The sequence below is a fragment of the Dendropsophus ebraccatus genome, chromosome 13, assembly GCF_027789765.1.
Source record: "Dendropsophus ebraccatus isolate aDenEbr1 chromosome 13, aDenEbr1.pat, whole genome shotgun sequence".
In the NCBI taxonomy this organism is placed as follows: Eukaryota; Metazoa; Chordata; class Amphibia; order Anura; family Hylidae; genus Dendropsophus; species Dendropsophus ebraccatus.
The window spans coordinates 12,894,522-12,916,416 of NC_091466.1; the positions used below are offsets into that span (position 1 = coordinate 12,894,522).

General features: G+C 41.8%; 1 protein-coding gene across 1 annotated transcript; it reads right to left on the minus strand.

The window, feature by feature from the left end:
• Window positions 1–7,340: 7,340 nt before the first annotated feature.
• LOC138770424 (Fc receptor-like protein 5) lies at window positions 7,341–20,430 on the minus strand. Its single transcript, XM_069949528.1, has 9 exons — window positions 20,343–20,430; window positions 19,848–20,102; window positions 19,447–19,704; window positions 17,735–18,016; window positions 15,732–16,013; window positions 14,806–15,087; window positions 14,090–14,124; window positions 9,242–9,297; window positions 7,341–7,410 (listed from the first exon to the last, which is right to left on the minus strand). The coding sequence occupies exons 1-9, from the start codon at window positions 20,428–20,430 to the stop codon at window positions 7,341–7,343; spliced, it is 1,608 nt and encodes a 535-aa protein (XP_069805629.1).
• Between the last annotated feature and the right edge of the window lie 1,465 nt (window positions 20,431–21,895).

Genomic DNA, 21,895 nt, shown 5'->3' on the forward strand with positions numbered 1-21,895 from the left:
GCTGGCCTTAAAGAGGATGTACCACCTGGGACATCCTCCTTAACCTAAACCCACTGATCGAACAGCGCCGGCACGGGGAAGCCGGTTTACGGACCGAGGCCAGTTCCCGTGCACAGCGCCGTTCTATGCACTGGAACCGGCCGGTGCTCAAGCACTGGAGGCCGATCGGGCTGCCCCCAGTGGGAGGGAATTCCCTCCCCTGTATGACATGGCTCCATTCATTCTAAGGGAGCCGCGTTATACAGGGGAGGGAATTCCCTCCCACTGGGGGCGGCTCGGCCTACCTCCAGTGCTTGAGCACCGGCCGGGTCCGGTGCATAGAACGGCACCGTGCACAGGAACCGGGCCAAATCCGAAAAACGGACCGCGGCACTGGCCTCCCCGTGCCGGGGCTGTTCGATCAGTGGGTTTAGGTTAAAGAGGATGTACCTGGTGGTACATCCTCTTTAAGAAATAATCTTAGTTTGAGGAGAAGCAATAGGATATACATTCTAGAAGGGGAAGCAAAACCCTATATGAAATGCTTTTTCACAACAATTAGTGTACCAAAACTAAAATAACACCCAATTTGCAATGAAACCTATTTTGTACTCTATACAGCTATTGTGCTTGTGTGGGCCTGCTTCTAGCTGTGTTTTTCACTGATCACTCTCCTTAACAGACACCTGCTATTCCTAAAATGGCTGATAAAGCTATGTGCCATAGGCTTTTATAGTAACTCTGACATCACCCCTGTACTGCCTTCTCAGTGGTTGGGAAAGCTGCTTACATGGCATTATGGGCTTCCCTGAGGTCGTTTGATCCTTCCTCCTTTTACTTTCTGACATTTGGCCGACTCTGTTTTAGGAGGTTCAGCAGCTATTTCCGCATATAACATACAGTGTCTTTTTATTTCATACTTTATTTAACTTTATATAACTATAATTTATTTTCTTTAAATGCTAATTTATCCTAGGTGATGGAAATATAATGAACGTATAATGATGAACATATAACATGAATGATGAACATATAATATGCATAAGAAACATTCTATGTCTATGTGCCAGATAACATGCAACTCACAGTGACCCCATCAGCTTGTACTTTCTTGTTTCCCAATCATACCACAATAAAATATATGGAAATATATCATATGCTATTTAAAACTATAACTGAACCCACAAAAAACAAGCAACCATAGCAAACAAGAGTAATGGCTCTTAGAAGGAAGACAAAACTTAAATGGACTACTGTATTAATAAAGGAGTAGTCCTTTACCACCCTTGACATACTGTAAAAGTAACACAAGGGCCTTAAATAGTCAGGACATGATTTGTGGTTATGTCGTGGTGATTGCAATAAACTGTTCCACCACGATGGGTTCCAATATTTATTTTTATTCTTTATTAAAGGGGTATTTCATTATTATTATTATTATTATTATTATTATTATTTTATATTTCTTTAATAGCTAAATGGCTGTAATATACACTGTAAAATGGCTGTACCGGGAACTGCAAGGCTGCTAAAGCCCTTGTCCCAGCTTATTTAGATATAGCTAGTACTGTTTAATGATACTAAGCCTCCTCTAATGTATATTCTACTGCATGTCAGGGAAGCTGTGTGTTTGGTATGATATGTTTATGTTTGTTTTATTTAACACTATGCACCAATTAACTGATTGAGGGGACATTTTATGCACATAATGTGATTATTTGATAATCTGGAGGAGATATTACTAGTTTTTCACAGATATATAATGTATGATACACTGGATACACTTGCTATATTTAATGACGCATACAATACTGTTTTTGATACTTGATATGATGTTTATCACCTAATTATGCTATGAATTACTGATTGGATATGCTTGCTGTGTAATTTGCTGTGATTTTGCTGTGTAGCACATATAAGGCACTGAATGGCCACCATGTAGTCACGCTTGAGAAAGGCTGAAGTACCAGCCGAAACGTCGCGTCTGATGTGAATAAAAAATCACATTTTTTCACAAGAAGTGCTGTCTCCTACATTTACTATTGGATTGAAGCCGAACGGAAGGGTCCTGTGCGGTGAGACGTGCACTCCATCTAAATATTCTTATCATTTTTTTCCATTTTTTCCAGTGCTGTCCCAGTTTGATTTTTATAGGGAAGCTGTGTGTGTCACTAGTGCTGCAGCGCGGCATCCTGTAGCAGAGCGAGTGGTGATTGACAATTATCCTTACTTGCTTTGCTACACTGTGCTGTAGCTACAACGCTAGTGATACAGACAGCTTCCCAAAGTGAGTATAATGTCGTTTTTAATACTAACGTGCATTAGAATAGACACAGTGTCTGCTGCATGCATTAGTGCTAGCGAGATGTAACTGTGCCAGGATCAGGGCTTGTGCAGCCCTGCAGTACCCGACGCAACCACTGGTGGCAACAGAGTGGCTGTGTCATACCTTATTGCTGACACTCTTTGCAAAAATGTGATAAAATCAATATCTAAAATTACAAATAATATATAATATGTATTCTTTAACCCCTTAAGGACAGAGCCAATTTCGATTTTTGCGTTTTAGTTTTTTCCTCCTTGTGCTTAAAAGGCCATAGCACTTGCATTTTTCCACCTAGAAACCCACATGAGCCCTTATTTTTTGCGTCACTAATTGTACTTTGCAATGACAGGCTGAATTTTTGCATAAAGTACACTGCAAAACCAGAAAAAAATTCAAAGTGTGGTGAAATTGAAAAAAAAAAAAGCATTTTGTTTATTTGGGGGAAATGTGTTTTTACGCCATTCGCCCTGGGGTAAAACTGAATTGTTATATATGTTCCTCAAGTCGTTACGATTAAAATGATATGTAACATGTATAACTTATATTGTATCTGATGGCCTGTAAAAAATTTAAACCATTGTCAACAAATATATGTCACTTAAAATCGCTCCATTCCCAGGCTTATAGCGCTTTTATCCTTTGGTCTATGGGGCTGTGTCAGGAGTCATTTTTTGCGCCATGATGTGATCTTTCTATCGGTACCTTGATTGCGCATATACAACTTTTTGATCGCTTTTTATTACAATTTTTCTGGATTTGATGCGACAAAAATTGCATTTTTATTTTTGGATTTTTTTGCGCTTACGCCGTTCACCGTACAAGATCAGGAATGTGATTAATTAATAGTTCGGGCGATTACGCACGCGGCGATAGCACACATGTTTGTTTATTTATTTATTTGTTTACTTTTATTTATAACCTCGGAAAAGGGGGGTGATTCAGACTTTTATTAGGGGAGGGGGCTTTTTATTGACAACAACACTATATATTTTTTTTTTACACATATACTAGAAGCCCCCCTAGGGTTAGGGTTATTCCCCCTGGGGTTAGGGTTATTCCCCCTGGGGTTAGGGTTATTTCCCCTGGGGTTAGGGTTATTCCCCCTAGGGGACTTCTAGTATATACACTTTGATCTCTCATTGAGATCTCTGCAGCATAGATATGCTGCAGAGATCCATGAGATAGGCACTCGTTTACTTCTTGCTGCTGCAGCCGGAAGTAAACGAATGCCGAGCCGGGGACGGCGCCATCTTGGAGCGGTCCCCGGCCGGCTTCAGAAACGGAGATCGCTCCTCCGGGATAACATCCCGGAGGAGCGATCTCCGCCACTAGACACCAGGGAGACGCTGGATCCGGTAATCGGATGCAGCTGTCATGTTTGACAGCTGCATCTGATTACTGTATTAGCGGGCACGGCGATCGGACCGTGCCCGCTAATACCTACGGTCCCGGGCTACAAGCGGCACCCGGGACCGCCGCGGTTCAGAGCGGGGTCGCCGTGCGGCCCCGGTCTGAATGCCCTTACCGGCAATAGGGCGTACCTATACGCCCTTTGTCGTTAAGGGGTTAATAAAGCTATATAACGTCATGAAAGAAAATCAAAATATTTTTATTTGCTGGCAAACTCCTTTGACCATAAGTGAAATGTTATTTCTAAGAATATTTTGTGGTTTCATGCACAAGTAAGCCCAACTTATGCCCAGGTTATCATAATGTTTCAAAAAACACTTCCTTTTTTCATCCAAGCTAAGTGAGTCTCACAAATAACCACAGAGACTGCAGTGTTCTCATTGCTGGTTATATGTGAAGCTAGTAGTAGTCCAAAATGTCTGCGTATGGGGCTACCAAAGGGGGAATGATCAAAATGTCTCTGAAATCTGGAATTAGAGCACGAATGCTAGGAAAGGCACCAGAAAGACTCTAAAGTGCAGTGCAGGGATTGATAGTAACCACAAGAGGGAGCTATTGTTTCATTATTAACCATGTCCCTGCCTGTAAAAAGGTTGCATGAGTTTTTTAGGAATACTCATGTTGCAGTTTAACTGAAGAACTTAAAGGGGTTGAACAGTGAAATTTTTATTTTTATTTTATTTTTCAAATAAACTGGTTTCAGAAGTTATATAGATTTGTAATTTACTTCTTTTTAAAAAATCTCCAGTCTTCCAGTACTTATTAGCTGCTTTATGTCCTGTAGGAAATGTTGTTTTCTTTCCAGCCTGACACAGTATTCTCTGCTGCTCCTTCTGTCCATGTCAGGAACTGTCCTGTTCTTCTTTCTAAACTCAGAAGTGTGTTAGATAAATGCTGCCACTAGAGGTCACTGTAAGGCCTAAGTTTTTTTTGTAACAGTTTCTCTATGAAGGCTTGTTTTTTTTTTTTGTGGGGCCAATAAGATTGAGGAATTTAGTTTTATGCCGTTTATTTTGCAATAAAATTGATCTATTATCCGTACTCTGTTGGTCAGTGCCATTATAGTGATCCCCAATTTCTATCTTGTTTGTTATAGTTTACTACTAGAGATGAGCCAACCGGGTTCAGGTTCGAGTCCATGCAAACCCGAACGTTCGGTATTTGATTTCCTGGGGGCTGCTGAACTTGGATAAAGCTCTAAGGTTGTCTGGAAAACATGGATACAGCCAATGACTATATCCATGTTTTCCACATAGCCTTAGGGCTTTATCCAAGTTCAGCAGCCACCGCTAATCAAATGCCGAACGTTCGGGTTCGGATGGACTCAAGCATGCTCCAGGTTCGCTCATCTCTATTTACTACCTTTGAAAAATAAAAATATAAAAATAAAAGGAAAAATCCCCCGTACTCCGACCTCTATAACTGTTTCATCTACCGAGCTGGATGATGACTCAATTACTACACATGTATAGTTTTTATTAGTACTAGTTTGGGGTAGATTGCAACTTTTGTTTACTTTATTTTTGGTAATTCATGTAGGGTCAAAATCATCATATCATAATATACAATTCTGCATGCAGTGATACCAAGTATGTTTTTTTTTTAATAGATTAAAGATTTTATTAGGGGAGGGATATATATAATTATGGATAATTTATTAGCTATGTTAGGAGGACCTCTAGTGGTATGTTCTGGTATATACCTTTAAAGAATGCTCCATTTATTATAACTGATACAATACCATTCATTTTATGTAAAATATATCTAGAATCACAGTCCCACATTCTTCCTTCTACCCAGAACTTTCTTCTTAGCATTCCTTCCAGTCCAACACACTCGCCATTAAGGGAACAAATCCAATCTTAGGCAATGAGAAAGCAATGATTGTGTTATCTTCTTTAGTGTGCACCAATGGTAGCAGCTGGATCATTATAAGACAAGTTATGTAAATTAAGTATGAGACTATAACTAGAGAGAAGCGAGTACTACACTATTCGAAATACTCGTTCGAGTATCTGACCGAAAATCACAGTAAAAATTATTTTCCCCTCCCACCTTCCTTGGCGCCTTTTTCTAGCCAATAACTATGCAGTGTGTGTGTAAGAGGCCCTAGGAGCACACTGGTATCGCAAAAACAGCATCTACATTCATTGGCTGGATTACTCATGTGACCTCCATCGTATAAGAACTTGAATATATGAAAGAAAAAGGCAATAAGAGCTGCATGTGCAGGAGAATTAACTCTAGGGAAGCGACAAACACAAGTACACAGTATGCACTCTCACTCACATCTCTAGTCTCTAACTCTATTTTCGGAGGACTCATCTCAAGGGTCTCAAGCTTCATTTTGTAGGGCTCACTTCAAGGGCCTCTAACTTCATTTTAGAGAGCTCACCTCAAGGGCCTCAAACTCCATTTTGAAGGGTTCACCTCAAGGGCTTCTGACTCCATTTTTGGAGTGTTCCCATAAGACCCACAGCCCTTTATGTGAAATGAAGCGCGTCTGGAAGTGCCAGATAAATTTAAAAATTGAAAGAACTTGAACATATGAAAGAAAAAAGTAATAAGCACTGCATGTGCAGGAGAATAAACTCTGAGGAAGCGACAAACACAGTATGCACTCTCACCTGATGGGGTTGTACTAAATTAGGTACGACACTATTCAGAGCTTAAAATTGCAGTGAGATTGCAGCCCACCACCTTCTATCAACTCAGCCAGGAGTACCGTCAGCAAGATTATTACAAAGAAAAAGTGATAAAAGCAGTGGCTTCCCTGGCACAGTCCATCTGGACCAGGAGTCTGCATTTTTGTTCCAGGTACGGTAATGGGATCCACACCCAGGGAAATATTCTGTATTGTGTATATCTAGAGTTATGTATTAAGCAGCCCAACCATAAGAACTTTGTGGGAAAAATTTCAGCATTCCACAAGGATCTTATAAAGAGCGTCTCAGCTTTCTCACACAGGCAAATCCCCCTTAGGAATCTCAGAGTATAAAAGCTTAACTTTTTCTGCTCATCATCAGATGCCATCTTTCAGCTAGTCAGGGAGAGATCTTGGAGTAGGGACAGTGAAGATTGATCAGATTGTAGGCAGGAAAGACCCCCAAAAAGACTAAGGGTTACAACTACATACAGCACAGCATATATCTACAGATTTCCTGTGAATAGGCTGGCTACCAGCACATATGCAGCTTATTTTTACAGACAGGAAGCTGCTTACTGTGAGAAATAGGGTTCAGTTCACATATTTCTCCTACATTCTAGTTGTTGCAGGAGAAGTTGAGTGAGAGATCTTGGAATATGGACAGTGAGGATTTTAAGTGATTGTAAGCAGAAAAGACCCCCCAAAAAAACATTTCAGGGCCACTACACAGCACAGCATACAGCTCTGTCCAGTAAATAGGCTGCCTACCAGCATATCATTTACAGACAGGCAGGAGGGCAGCTTATACTTCTCCAGACCTATTTGCTGTTACTTCTTATTGTAAGGAGCAAGTTTTGGTGCTCTGCGCTACTAATAAAAGAAAATGAAAAACCTGTTACACTTTTTTTTTACCTATTTGCTGTTACATTGTAATTGTAGCAGGCCAAGGACAATATCACAGGTAAAAGCAGCTGCCTGTCAACTTGCAGTGCTGACAGGCTGACGCTTATCAAAATGAACAGCCACTGGATTGATCCAGACTTTGCATCTGCAACAGTGGAAAGCATTCAAACATGAAGTGCCATGTGTCTGCTGAAGCAGTGCCACAAAATTCCCATAAACCCCTATCAACCCAACAAAAATGTATCAAGTGAATGGTTTAGCTCATTTCTTCTTCCTCCTCCTCAACCACCAGATTAATGGGCCATTCAATTTTTTTAAGGTGGAACACCACAACGCTCTTGCACAGAATATTTGAAGGGCTCACCTCAAGGGCCTAAAAATCAATGTTTTTAGAGCCCACCTCAAGGGCCTTAAAATAAATGTTTCTAGGGCTCACCTCAAGGGCTTAAAAATAAAAGTTTGTAGGGCTCACCTTAAGGGCCTTAAAATAAATGTTGTAGGGCCCATAACAAGGGCGCTACAATGTATGTTTGGAGGGCTCACCTCAAGGGCCAAATTTTTTCTTTTATAATTTTTAGGCTTCTCAGAGGCCAAAAATAAATGTTTGAAGGGCTCACCTCAAGGGCCTATAACTCTATTTTTGGAGGGCACACCTCAAGGGCCACATAATAAATTTTAGGAGAGCTCATCTAAAGAGCCACCCTTAAACTCTATTTTCGAAAGGCTCATCTCAAGGGCCTCAAACTCCATTTTGGAAGACTCACCTCAAGGGCCTCTAACTCTATTTTGGAGAGATCACCTCCAGGGCTTTAAAGTGACACTGTCACAATTGTGCTTTCTGTTCATGTGACACAAGTGACACAATTGTGCTTTCTGTTCATGCTAATGTAGAGGAAAGAAGTGTTCCATGTATTTTTCCACTTTACATAAAGTTCCTATAGTGTTTGTAGTGTATTGTTGAGAGGCTGTGATAATGCCATAATACTGTGATTTGGGCGTGTTAGATGCATCCAGGCATGCTTACCGGGCTGTCCCAGTTGCATTCCAGAGGTGTTTGTATAATTTTCTGAGGTGTCATTGTAGACTTGTAAACCGTATTTGGAGGTCACCAAGAAATAAGCATTTTTGTTACATTGACTTTAATAGGGTTTGATATTTGATTGAGTAATCGAGTATCACAGTCTGTTTGAATCAAATTTCGAGCTTCCGAACATTTTACTCCTCGCTCAGCTCTAATGGAGAGTAAAAAAAAAAGTGAGCAAATCTGACTGAAAAAGAAGTTCCTGTGATTCACTTAAAGAAGACGCCCCCTGTGAGTCATTGGCTGTAACTGCACTGTATTCCCTTATATGGTCTGCAGAGCCTGGTGCTGATATCTACCCATTATATGTTGACTGTATGAGGTTTTATATTGGTCTTTGTACAGTGCATTTTATTCAGTAGTAATCGTGCTCTTAGTCAGTTTGCAGTGGTAATATTTGTCCCTTTTAAACTGGTACTGTTTGTATTATTCATCTTAGCATGCAGGATTTGCCCAGTAACAGTGTAGTAGTAATGTCTGGTGAAGTTTGTCATGGGGTTCAGATATTTCTAGTTACGCCCTTTGTTGATTCATTAGGTCAGCAGTCAGTATCATACATAATAGGCTGAGATATAGATACACCACCTCAGCTACATGATGTATATGGAGATCATTTTATAAAAATGTGTAACATTTCACTTTCAGGTAGTATCATGCTGGGTAGGCTTAGATACACCTGTAGTGTGAATTCCATAAAAATTACATACACAAAAAAAATAGCAGACTCCAAACCTTTTTTCCTTTAAAAAAAAAAATATTGACACTTTCTACATTTTTTATATAACAGGGCAGTATGCCTCAATCCTGACTCCTGTATTTTATTAGGCACTGACTCCTACTCCTTTATATATGGCCAGTGAGACACGAGGGCAGTTATTTTTTCACACTGGTGTACAGTGGATCTGTCTCAGCAGCTTCAGTGTAATGTCCTACATGATACTGGGGCGACTTCTGAGGGAATAAGATAAAGATATAAAGAAGATTCTCCTCTTTGTGTGTGGATGCAGCCACCATGTCCTGAAAAACTCAGTACAAAATAAATATTCAGCATACACAAATGTAAATTATTAACAATGCAAGATCTAAGAGATCACACATAGTAAAGAACATAATAAAAAAGTTCTATTTATCCATCCCTGTGCTCCTGCAGTGCAGTGTCTGGGCTCCCAAATCTTCCAAGTTCTCGCCTCACTCACTGATTGGCTCACTAGGAATTTCTGAGTGTGGATCAGGAGCCCTGTGGGGGACCATAAGCACTGACAGGGCTACAAGCATTGGTAAGTAGGATTTCTTTACTATGTCCCCACCCCCCACTACCCTCCTCCCCCTGCATTTTTTATTGTTGACTGGAGTACTCCTTTCATTTTTACCTCTCTTTCTCTCTCGTTCATACACATAGCTGCACAAATAACATGGTCTCTCCCTAAATAAGCTTAATACTTTGCTTAAAGAGAACCAATCATCGATGAAAATAAAAAAATTTTTTTCCCCTAATTTGATGTATTTACTTATTTTATTAATATTTGTAAATATAATTCATTACTTTTTTGGCTGTGTTTTTAAAATATTTACTTTTTACTTTCCTATCTCGCGCCGGCTCTTTTCAAAAGAGCCGGCGCGAGACAGGAAGCTCTCGTCATGCAAAGCGGCAAGGCCGGGCACCGCCATCTTGATGACGTCACTTGCGTTCCACCGCTGGAACGCAAAAGACTAAATCAAGATGGCGGCGCCGGCCCTGCTGTAGCGGTCCAGAGGATCAGGTAAAGTATAAGATACAGACTGCAAAGGCAGTCTGTATCTTCATTTTGTCTATTTATTAAGATACAGACTGCCTTTGCAGTCTGTATCTTATACTTTACCTGATCCTCTTGTTCGGTGCAGGAAGGCCGCGCGCCTCCATCTTGAATACGTCACTTGCGTTCCAGCGGTGGAACGCAAGTAGCGTAATCAAGATGGCGGCGCCGGCCTTGCTGTAGCGGACCAGAGGATCAGGTAAAGTATAAGATACAGACTGCAAAGGCAGTCTGTATCTTAATAAATAGACAAAATGAAGATACAGACTGCCTTTGCAGTCTGTATCTTATACTTTACCTGCTCCTTTGTTCCGGTGCAGTAATGCCGGGCGCCGCCTTCTTGATGACGTCACTCTGGAACGCACCGCTGGAACGCACGTGACGTCATCAAGATGGCGGCGGCCGGCATTACTGCACCGGAACAAAGGAGCAGGTAAAGTATAAGATACAGACTGCAAATGTAGTCTGTATCTTCATAAATAGACTTCATAAAGATACAGACTGCATTTTCAATCTGTATCTTATGCTTTACCTGCTCCTTTGTTCTGGTGCATTAATGCCGGCCGCCGCCATCTTGATGACGTCACGTGCGTTCCAGCGGTGCGTTCCAGAGTGACGTCATCAAGATGGCGGCGCCCAGCATTACTGCACAGAGGAAGAGAAATTAGGTAAAGAATAAGATACAGACTGCGAAGGCAGTCTGTATCTTCATAGATAGACTTAGGGAGAGAGAATCTTTGATAATAGGGATAGTAAATTTTAGGTGATTGGTTCTCTTTAACCCTTTAAGGACATGGCCCATTTTCGTTTTTACGTTTTCGGTTTTTCCTCCTTGTGCATAAAAGGTCATAGCACTTGCATTTTTCCACCTAGAAACCCACATGACCCCTTATTTTTTGCGTCACTAATTATACTTTGCAATTACAGGCTGAATTTTTGCATAAAGTGCACTGCGAAACCAGAAAAAAATTCGAAGTGTGGTGAAATTGAAAAAAAAAAACGCATTTCTTTTATTTGGGGGAAATGTGTTTTTACGCCATTCACCCTGGGGTAAAACTGACTTGTTATGCATGTTCCTCAAGTCGTTACGATTAAAACGATATATAACATGTATAACTTATATTGTATCTGATGGCCTGTAAAAAATTCAAACCGTTGTTAACCAATATACGTTCCTTAAAATCGCTCCATTCCCAGGCTTATAGCGCTTTTATCCTTTGGTCTATGGGGCTGTGCGAGGTGTCATTTTTTGCGCCATGATGTGATCTTTCTATCGGTACCTTGATTGCCCATATACGTCTTTTTGATCGCTTTTTATTACATTTTTTCTGGATTTGATGCGACCAAAAATGCGCAATTTTGCACTTTGGGATTTTTTTGCGCTGACGCCGTTTACCGTACGAGATCAGGAATGTGATTAATTAATAGTTCGGGCGATTACGCACGCGGCGATAGCAAACATGTTTATTTATTTATTTATTTGTTTACTTTTATTTAAAACCTGGGAAAAGGGGGGTGATTCAGACTTTTATTAGAAGAGGGGGCTTTTTACTATTAACAACACTTTTTTTTTTTTTTTTACACATATACTAGAAGCCCCCATGGGGGACTTCTAGTATATACACTGTGATCTCTCATTGAGATCTCTGCAGCATAGATATGCTGCAGAGATCCATGAGATCGGCACTCGTTTGCTTTCGGCTGCTGCAGCCGAAAACGAACGAGTGCCGAGCCGAGGACGGCGCCATCTTGGACGCGTCCCCGGCCGGCATCAGTAACGGAGATCGCTCCTCCGGGACAAGGTCCCGGAGGAGCGATCTCCCCCACTAGACACCAGGGAAACGTTGCCTCCGGTAATCGGAGGCAGCTGTCAACTTTGACAGCTGCCTCCGATTAGCTAATTAGCGGGCACGGCGATCAGACCGTGCCCGCTAATAGCGGCGGTCCCGGGCTACACGCGGCACCCGGGATCGCGGCACTTCAAAGCGGGGCCGCCGCGCGGCCCCGCTTTGAAGTGCAAGTGAGGACATAGGACGTACCGGTACGTCCTATGTCCTTAAGAGGTTAATAACCACCCCAGTTCTCATTTCCTTCGATGTTAGCTTAGGTTTTCAAAACCTAAATCAGCAGTAGATGTGATATAAAGCAAGTTTGCAATTCACATTCTTTTTTTTTTTTTTTAGTTATCATGGAAAACACGCCACTTCCTGTCTTCTGACTCCTTATTGTGGTCAGAGAGTCTAAATATGCCGTGCTTGCCAGGTCATCTGCGCTCACAGAGCAGTCATGTGATTGATGGACACATTGAGTCGTGACACTCTGTACTGGCCGGAACTTCATGTGTTTGGTTTATTTCCTTAAACCAGCACAAGTCTAAAAAGCTTCAGGAGACTGGACCTGGATACAGTAAGTATAGCTGTTATAGAGCAGCCCTCAGGAGACGGGACCTGGATACAGTAAGTATAGCTATTATATAGCAGCCTTTAGGAGACTGGACCTGGATACAGTAAGCATAGCTATTATAAAGCTGCCTTCAGGAGACGGGACCTGGATACAGTGAGTATAGCTGTTATATAGCATCCTTCAGGAGACGGGACCTGGATACAGTGAGTATAGCTGTTATATAGCATCCTTCAGGAGACTGGACCTGGATACAGTAAGTATAGCTGTTATATAGCTGCCTTCAGGAGAGTGGACCTGTCTACAGTAAGTATAGCTGTTATATAGCTACAGCACCTTTAGGAGACTGGACCGGGATACAGTAAGTATAGCTGTTATATAGCAGCCTTCAGGAGACTGGACCTGGATACACTAACTATAGCTGCTATATAGCTGCCCTCAGGAGACTGGACCTGGATACAGTAAGTATAGCTGTTTTATAGCGGCCTTCAGGAGACTGGACCTGGCTACAGTAAGTATAACTATTATATAGCTGCCTTCAGGAGACTGGACCTGGATACAGTAAGTACAGCTGTTATATAGCTGCCTTTAGGAGACTGGACCTGGATACAGTAAGTACAGCTGTTATATAGCTGCCTTTAGGAGACTGGACCTGGATACAGTAAGTATAGCTGTTATATAACTACAGTACCTTTAGGAGACTGAACCGGGATACAGTAAGTATAGCTGTTATATAGTATCCTTCAGGAGACTGCACCTGGATACAGTAAGTATAGCTGTTACATACAGTAGCTGCCTTCAGGAGACCAGACTTGGATACAAGTAAGTATAGCTTTGTTTTACAGAATGATAACTAAAAAAAAATAATAATAATTATAATGAATTTATATTGCAAACTTGCTTATTTCACGTCTTGATTTATATTTTGAAAGTTATAAGGGCAGCAAAACTCTAAAGACACGGGACAATAATAAGGAGTATATGGAAAGTGGATACTTCTTCATATCGCTATCTTGAGCTAAGATGCTAAATCTCTAGTTTAATCAGAACAAAAAGGAACATTAGATGAGGAAACCACAGAATTCTGGAAACGGCCTGATACAAACCACAAGACGTGAGAAGCTCTGACTAATATGCCAAGTGCTCTTCCTGAAGTCTTGTAGTGTTTCTACACTATCCTCTATAGAGATGAATATAGAAATAAGAAGATCCTCATCCTACAAAGACTCTCACTTTGTTTTTTTGTTGGTTTAAAGGAATCAAACACATGTCCTGTAAGTGAGATATAAGTGATAAGGTAGAGGTCTAGATAACCCACCACCAACATCTACCATCTGCTTGGTAACATAGATCTTCCTGGAGATCTTCACCCACAACTTGATTCTCCAAAGGAACAATTATCCATCAAATCCTCCTCTGATTTCCTGCTCCGCAGGCTTCACACCAACGTCAATTGCCCGATAGTTTGAGTGACTTCTGAATTATCAGCAACACCGTATAACCATAAGCCAGCAGACAATAAATAGGAAGGATGAGATGGCTATTCTCACTATGTTCTCCAGTTCATAATTTCTAGACTTTGCACCTTTAACAAAAGAAAAAAAAAAAGGATTAAATAATGATCTGGGCAACCTTAATACCATTAGGCCACGACCATGCGACGTCTTTTTGTCCCCTTGATGGCCCTTTTTTTTTTTTTTTTGACCAACGTAATTTCGAGCCCAAATAACGGCCATTATTTCAAAACAATGACTGTTATTCCACAAATAATGGCCAAAAAATATGTTATGCAGTCGTCGTCTTAAAGTCGTCTTATAGTTGCATATGGAGTGGTATAGAACTCCATAGCTCCTATAAAAGATGACTGATTATTAAGATTATTAAAGGAGGATTCCAGCTGGGAATTAAAAACTCATTATGGCCAGGGGGTGGGGGGAATAAAAAACAAGTAATAGTCACCTGTCCAAGTGCCCGCGTAGAGCTGCATCCAACTCCTTGACCCACGCCGGCTACATCATGACCAGGCTGATGGATGCCCCACTGTCTGTGATGTGGATCCCAGGTTGTGACATACCCACAATCGGTTAGAAGATGACAGCCGATGCAGTCCAGGATCTCTGTGATGCAGCGCAGCGTGGGCTCGGGGACTGATAAACTTATTACCTTTTTCAATCCCCCCCCCCCACACACACACACACTCCCTGCCCCTGGTGCTTTTTTTTTTTTTTAAGTGACGGGTACTCTTTATGTCCTACTAGATACTTGCCTTGTACTTGGATATTAATCTCCAGACTCTTTTTCCTTATGGTATTAGTTGAGGTTGTTACTTCGCATGAATAATTCCCAGAATCCTTTAACTGGACAAATGGAATGTGATATTTATTGGATAAATCGAAACCTTGAACCTTGTTTTCATTCACATAGAAAGCGAACAGTAGTTCTGTAACCTCCCTGTTCCGACTGAGACTGGTGTCACATGTCAGGGTCATCGAGTCCCCTTCTGTGGTGCGGTTTGGACTCACGTTTATTAGTGGATCTGAGAATAATTCTGCAAAAAACAATGACGTAATAAATAAACCTTTTAATAAATCTTTAGAATTTAAGCAATAATCTTCTGGTGTAAATGCGGCAATGATCAAACGATAAACAAAAATTTGTTCATATGTTGTTGATGGTATATTTTTAGCTGACCTCAAAATCACTATTCAAACCCACTTGACGTATTTGCTGCATGAATCAGTCTTAAAAATAAGCAGGCAAAACGCAGGTTGGCTTTATACAATTGTTCTGCGTTAAAATACGCAATTTCGTATTTTTGAAGTGTGAAGCTACATGCGTTTTTCGCACAGGTTGTTAACAACTGATGCTTTGCTAACAACAAGCTTCAAGCTTCAAAAATACGCAATTGCGTATTTTAACGCAGAACAATTGTATAAAGCCAACCTGCGTTTTGCCTGCTTATTTTTAAGACTGATTCACGCAGCAAATACGTCAAGTGGGTTTGTACCCTAAATCTATCTCGAGTCTTTGGCTGAGTTCACACATCATATGGGGGGGGTTTACAAGACTTACGCCAGAGGCATATGCCAGGGAGAAGGTGCAGATTCGCCCCTTCTCCCTGGCGTACATCTCCCGTGCGCCCCACTCGCCTGATGGGCGGGATGGCAGAGCTTGTGGGGGCCAGATACTTGCCTTGTACTTGGATATTAATCTCCTGACTCCCCTTCCTTAAGTTCTTAGTAGAGGTTTTTACTTCACAGAAATAATTCCCAGAATCCTTCAGCTGGACTAATGAAATGTGATATTTATTGGATGAACTGAATCCTTGAACCTCATTTCCCTTTATGTAGAAAGCGAACAGTAGTTCCGTAGTCTTCCTTTGCCGGCTGAGATTGGGTTTACATGTCAGGGTCATCCTGTCTCCTTCTGTGGTGTCATCTGGACTCACGATTATTAGTGGATCCGAGAATAATTCTACAAAATACAACAATGACATAATGATATGAAGACTAGAACCTCAGATGGGGAAAGTGTTACCGACCTATTTGTTACTTTTTTGGCTGGTATTTTGTAAGGGTAGATCTACTATACCATGCTACAGTTGGCAAAAGGAATAAGGTGTGCCAGCTTGAAGAAAGAGGCAGTGTGCCAAGACCACTTTTATTAACATGGTTGTTATCCTCATGCTTCTAAGACTTATGTTTGTGTGCTGTGAAGTGCATGATGTGCCAGAGAGACTTTGTAACAAGGGTAGGAAGGTCCAATTGCCGTGGCCCAGGGTGCTGGTGTAGTGTTGGGTGCAGCCGGTGGGCTCTGGTGTTTTCGGGTTACTTGTCATGGTGGCCAGGAGTGGTAATACCCACATCGGACACACAGGCACTGGACATTTGGTAGAACTAGTGTGAGGTGCAGGGTGCAACGACAGAGATGAGTCTTACTTAAACAAGACTTTAACTTTGCTTGAAAATATCTTTAGTGCAATACAAAAATGGTATAACCATGCTTAGGTACAATAATATAATGGTAACCTGAGGTGAAGACATATAGAAGAAAACTCTGTAGTAGGAGACAGGGGCCGTATAGGAGCACTTTCCTAATCTGCCGAGATGTGTGTGAAGTAAGAACTCCTTGTGCTCATGTTTAGATAAGTTTTAGTTATCTTATCTGACCACCTTTTGTCTTTCAGTCTCAGTGACCGCCCTATGAGGTAGTACGTGTCCCAGGTCTCTGTCTCTGGGTAAAGCTAACTAGTTGAGTCCTTCCTACTAGTCGAGCATAGTAGTCAGCACAGAGAGGTCTACTGGTACTGTGCTCTACTGCGGTAGAGTCCCATTATCCTTTCTTCTTAGGGGGTGACTGTCCTGAAGTGAATAATCCACGATGTAGGGGGTTACTCCTATAACTCCAGTTACCCTGAAGTTAGGCTCAGGAGTGCATGGCTGTTGTAGTCTTTCACACCGAAACTGGACTAGACTCCAACTCCACTGCCCTCTGTCCTGCAGGCAAGGACTAAACTGCCAAGAACAGGAAGCCCCTTAACTTATATAGGGCCCTGTTACTGGAACTAAAGGTGTAAGAGAGAGGTTGTGTAGGCTAACCTTCCTTCTAAACTGCAGCTGTGTGTTGTGGAAGTGAGACACCACGTGTTTGAATTAGGGCACCTGAAATAACTAGTTTTACCTAGGTGTGTAAAAGACAGGAGGACCACCCGTGGTGGGACACTACACAACCACTGATGAGATGACTGTAAGTGACAGAGAGCCTTGTAAAAACTATGATCTTGAGGTCCAGGGTAAAATTCAAGAAGAATCTAGTTTATACAATTACTGGGGGCCTTAGAAGTATCAGTGAATTCCTGTGGGCTGACAGACTTCTCTCATTTACCTATAGTGAACTGCATGGATGAAAGCTCTCAGGTATTTTGGGAACATGTTGCTCTAGAAGACCAGATGGGTTGGGTTGACCAGATTCCTTTGTCTCCTTTAAGCAACTTTTTAAAGAAGCAAAGTTCAAATTCTGCAACATTCAAGACTTGAATAACCAGCGTTAAAGTGACTGTAACCATCACCCATGTCGAAGTCCAAAATAAATAAATAAATGAAACCCCAGTAAGGTGCCATCATGTTTTTATTACTTGTAGATGCTATATGTCTTTCAGTTATAAAAAAAATCTCACTTCATGACTTGTTACTCACCGTGTACTTGAACGTATGACCCTGGACTTTCCTTCCTCACATTGTTGGAGAAGGCTTTTACTGAACAGGTGTAGTTCTCGGAATCTTCTAAATGAACAGGCTGGATGTTATATACATTAGATGGACTAAAACGCTGTATATTTTTTCCATCTCGGTAGAAGGCAAACTGCAGCTGTGTATCCCGTCGGAGAAAACTAAGGTCTGTGTAGCAGGTGAGAGCCACGTCATCACCTTCTAGTGCTGGATTTGGGGTCACAGTTAATTTTGGAGTTGAGAACAGTTCTGAAAAATTTATGAAGATTCATTGAGATTCATCAATATATAATGGTATATCATACAACAAATAGCCTAAAAAATAAGTCAAATATCTCACTGCAGACTGCAGCTAGTACAAGAGGGACCATGGACCTCAAACTATCGTCTCCTTCTCTGGTGGGCACATCTGTATTGAACCAAGGAAAGAGTTGTGAATTTGTTGTCCGAACAGAGTTGGCATTGGGCCACATCTAGGAGTGAAGTTTAAATACCCACCAGGTTTTTACTCTTGATTTAGGATAAAGGATACTAAGTGACTCCACAAGTGTGATCCATATATGGTTGGTCCAGTGGCTTTATGGATGGCCCAGTGGTTATATGGCTGGCCCAGTAGACTAGAAGCATTGTCAGCAGTCAGTAGCAGATTGAGCAGAAATTAACAGACAAGATGGTCAAGACAAGTGGTGTAGGTTTAAGGTTAAGAATCCGGTTCAGGCACCAGAGAGACAACACAATACATGAAGGAACAGTCAGAGACCGAATCCAGAAAAGACAGGTTATTACCCGGAGAGAAGGATAAGAGGATTAGATGCAGCACAGCTTCAGAATGGATACTAACAAGGCACCAGGGAGTGGGTAGTACTGGATTAAATAGGTGCTAATGCATTGGGATTGGGTACAAGGGGAACAGGTTTTGGTAGTACACATGTACTTTTAAATTACAGAAAGAAAAGGGAGAATCCAAAGCAGTACCATGGCACCAGTGGCTGGGAGCAGGGTGATGTACACATAGCAAAGCACAGAGCTGGCAGCAAGGGTAACTGATAGGATGCAGGAGTCACCCGCCATAGTTACAGGTATACACAACGGTGAGACCAGATTAATGTGGTACTAAGGGGGACATTTTTGAAACTTAAGGCTAGGGTGAAGCGAAAATTTGCCCCTTCTCCCTGGCGTACGTCTGCTGTTTTCGGCACTTGCCCCACGGGCAGGCGGGGGGGGGGGGGGTTTCAGGGGGCGCGGCAAGGCATGGGTGTGGCCTCCTCACACGCTTCATTTGTCATGATTTGTGCCCGCTCACAGGAGTAAATCATGATTCAAATCTACACCTGCTGGAAGCAGGTGTGTATTTGGTACACTGGGTGCAGGGTTGGGCGCACGGCTGGCTGGATTCAGTAAGAGGCATGCACCTCTTAGTGAATTCACCTGGGGAAAAGGCTGTGGGCTGGGCCTAAGTTAAGACCTGAAGTACGAAAATGCCAGTCTTAACAAATGTCCCCCTAAAAGCTTCAATTTCTGAGACCCTAACATAGGAAGTATCTAGACGTCCAGCAGAAGACAAGCTGGCTTGAAAATGACTATATATTACATATTATTATGTTAATGACAAGTCCACATATTGTATTGGTGAAGCTTGAATTAAAACAAAATTAAGATTATAAAATGAATCTGATTACCTCTGACGTGTATAAAGGACTCATCAGAGTAAGTAGCTACGAGCGATTGCTGACTTTTCTTTACACATTTGTACTTGCCGGCCATATCTCTTTTAATGTTTTTTAGGAGTAGTCCAGTTTTTCCATCTGATGGGAGGAATTCCATTTTATCTTTGTAAAATAGTGTACGTCGCCCGGAGTACCCAGGCCAGCTGTAACATCTTAGAAACACATCATCCCCCTCATAGGCAATGGCTGGTACTTGTAGAATGAGATAACCTAAAATGAAAAACATACCTGGTGACTCTCTATGAGATAACCTCAGGCTACTTAGACCTTACCATTACACAGTGGTAGAACTGGTGGACCCTTAGAGAGGTTCTCCATGGAAATACTGCTACTAAGCTGGGTATGTTACTCACCGTAAATAACTTCTAGTATAACACTCTCACTCATTTCACCGGCGGGGGTCTGGCACTGGTAATCTCCAGTATCTGATGTTTTGGTGTAGTCGATTGTAAACATTTGTCCTTCAGTTTGTAATTGGTTATTGTCTTTGTACCACAAGTAGGCCTGATTTTCCTCAGGTGACTCCACAACACATGTCATAGTTACAGACTCTCCCGTAAAAACTTTGCCCCAGTTTGGGGTGAAGGTCACTGCAGGTCTGATTACAACTGGAAATAATTATATGATACAGTTAGGCCTGGAAAGCTAGACTTATCATGTCAATGGGAGTACCCTATACACAGCAAATGCAAAGGAACATAATGGGGTGTAAACAGTGTCCCTGGCTGACTGTCATTGCACTCTATTATGTCGGGAGAGTTAATCTGAGATCAAGTTGCTGGTGACGTCACTGTGATTAACCCTCCTGGCATCACAGAGTGCAGAGACAGACGGCAAGGTGACCTCACTGTGATTAACCTTCTGAGCAGAGACAGCCAGCCAGGTGACCTCACTGTAATTAACCTTCCCTGCATCAAATAGTGGGGAGACAGCCATCTCAGAAAGGATGGGGGAGGAGGGTGTTCAGAGCAAAGATGGAGTAAACGGCTCACACACAGTTTTCTGTGTCTTTAGCACAAAGCAGCAGGCTCCAAACAGGGGGAAGGAGACTGAAAAGATAATAACAAATATAGAAGGAAATATTAGCCTCCAGGAAGGGGGGGGGATTTAAAATGTACCAGTGGAAGTGGAATAACCCTTTAAATAGAACAAAGCACAGTTGCTTACATTTAGGATGCAGAAGAAAAAAATGAAAAAAAGCATAACCTTTTTGTAACAGAGTGTACAACTGTATATATGAGGTGGGCCACGCAAATATAGCAAATAGTGTATTTCTTAAAGCTATTGGTGTGGCTTAAAGCAGGATTTATCCTATTCATCACTTGTCTGAACACTGCACAGGAGCCTTAACTATCCAGCACATGTGCAGTGTCCAGACTAATGAGGAAGAAATCCTTCCTGGGGCATTCTGAATGTTAAAAAAGGAGGGATGGAGAGGTGGTGCAGGACTAGGGCACAGACACTCCAGGCCATGCCAATTTGATACAGGACTGCAAGTTTAAAGGGGTTATCCACTGCTACAAAAACATGGCCACTTTCTTTCAGAGTCAAAACTACTCTTGTCTCCAGTTCAGGTGCGGTTTGCAATTAAGCTCCATTCACTTAAATGGAACTGAGCAGCAAAACCCCGCCCAAGCTGGTGACAGGAGTGGGACTATCTCTGGAAGAAAGTGGCTATGTTTTTGTAGCACTGGATAACCCCTTTAAAAGCTTTTTCTTTTCGAACAATAACTGCATGGCTTGCTGAACGGACCCCAAGATAGATGTTGGATTAAAAGCTGCTATCTGACGGTATAAGCAGTTTTTTTTGGGGGGGGGCAGAGGGCAGATTGTGGGTACGGAGTCACTTTAAAGAGGTTGTCTGGGAAGCGCGGGACATGTCGATAATGCCTATTTTCATCCCATTTCGCCCGCTCTACATCGCTTCCTGTGTTTTCAAAACATCCGATGACTCCGGTGCTCCTATAGGAAATGGACATAGTATACAGTCTCCATCGTATGTTCATCGTATGTTATGAAAACACAGAAAGCAGTGAATAGTTGTCGGAATGGCATCCGGCAGTGGCGGAGAATGGAACAAGTAAGTATGCATTACCGACATGTCCCCCGCCTGACCAAGTATTCATTTTTCCCAAACAACCTCTTTAAACTATTCTTCGATGATTTGTGTTGAATGTGTATGGACAGAGATCAACCATTCCAAATATTCATCACTTATGGCTGTATGGTCAGTGCTCCCTGTGCTTCATAATGCACATCCCTAATCAAGTTACAATTTATACTGAATCTTTTTTTATACAAAAAAATAAAATAAAATAAAATAAAATAAAAAAATTGCCAGGTTCTCTTAACACACCACAAAACTCAAACACAATCTTACAAAATCCAATCTTCCTATACA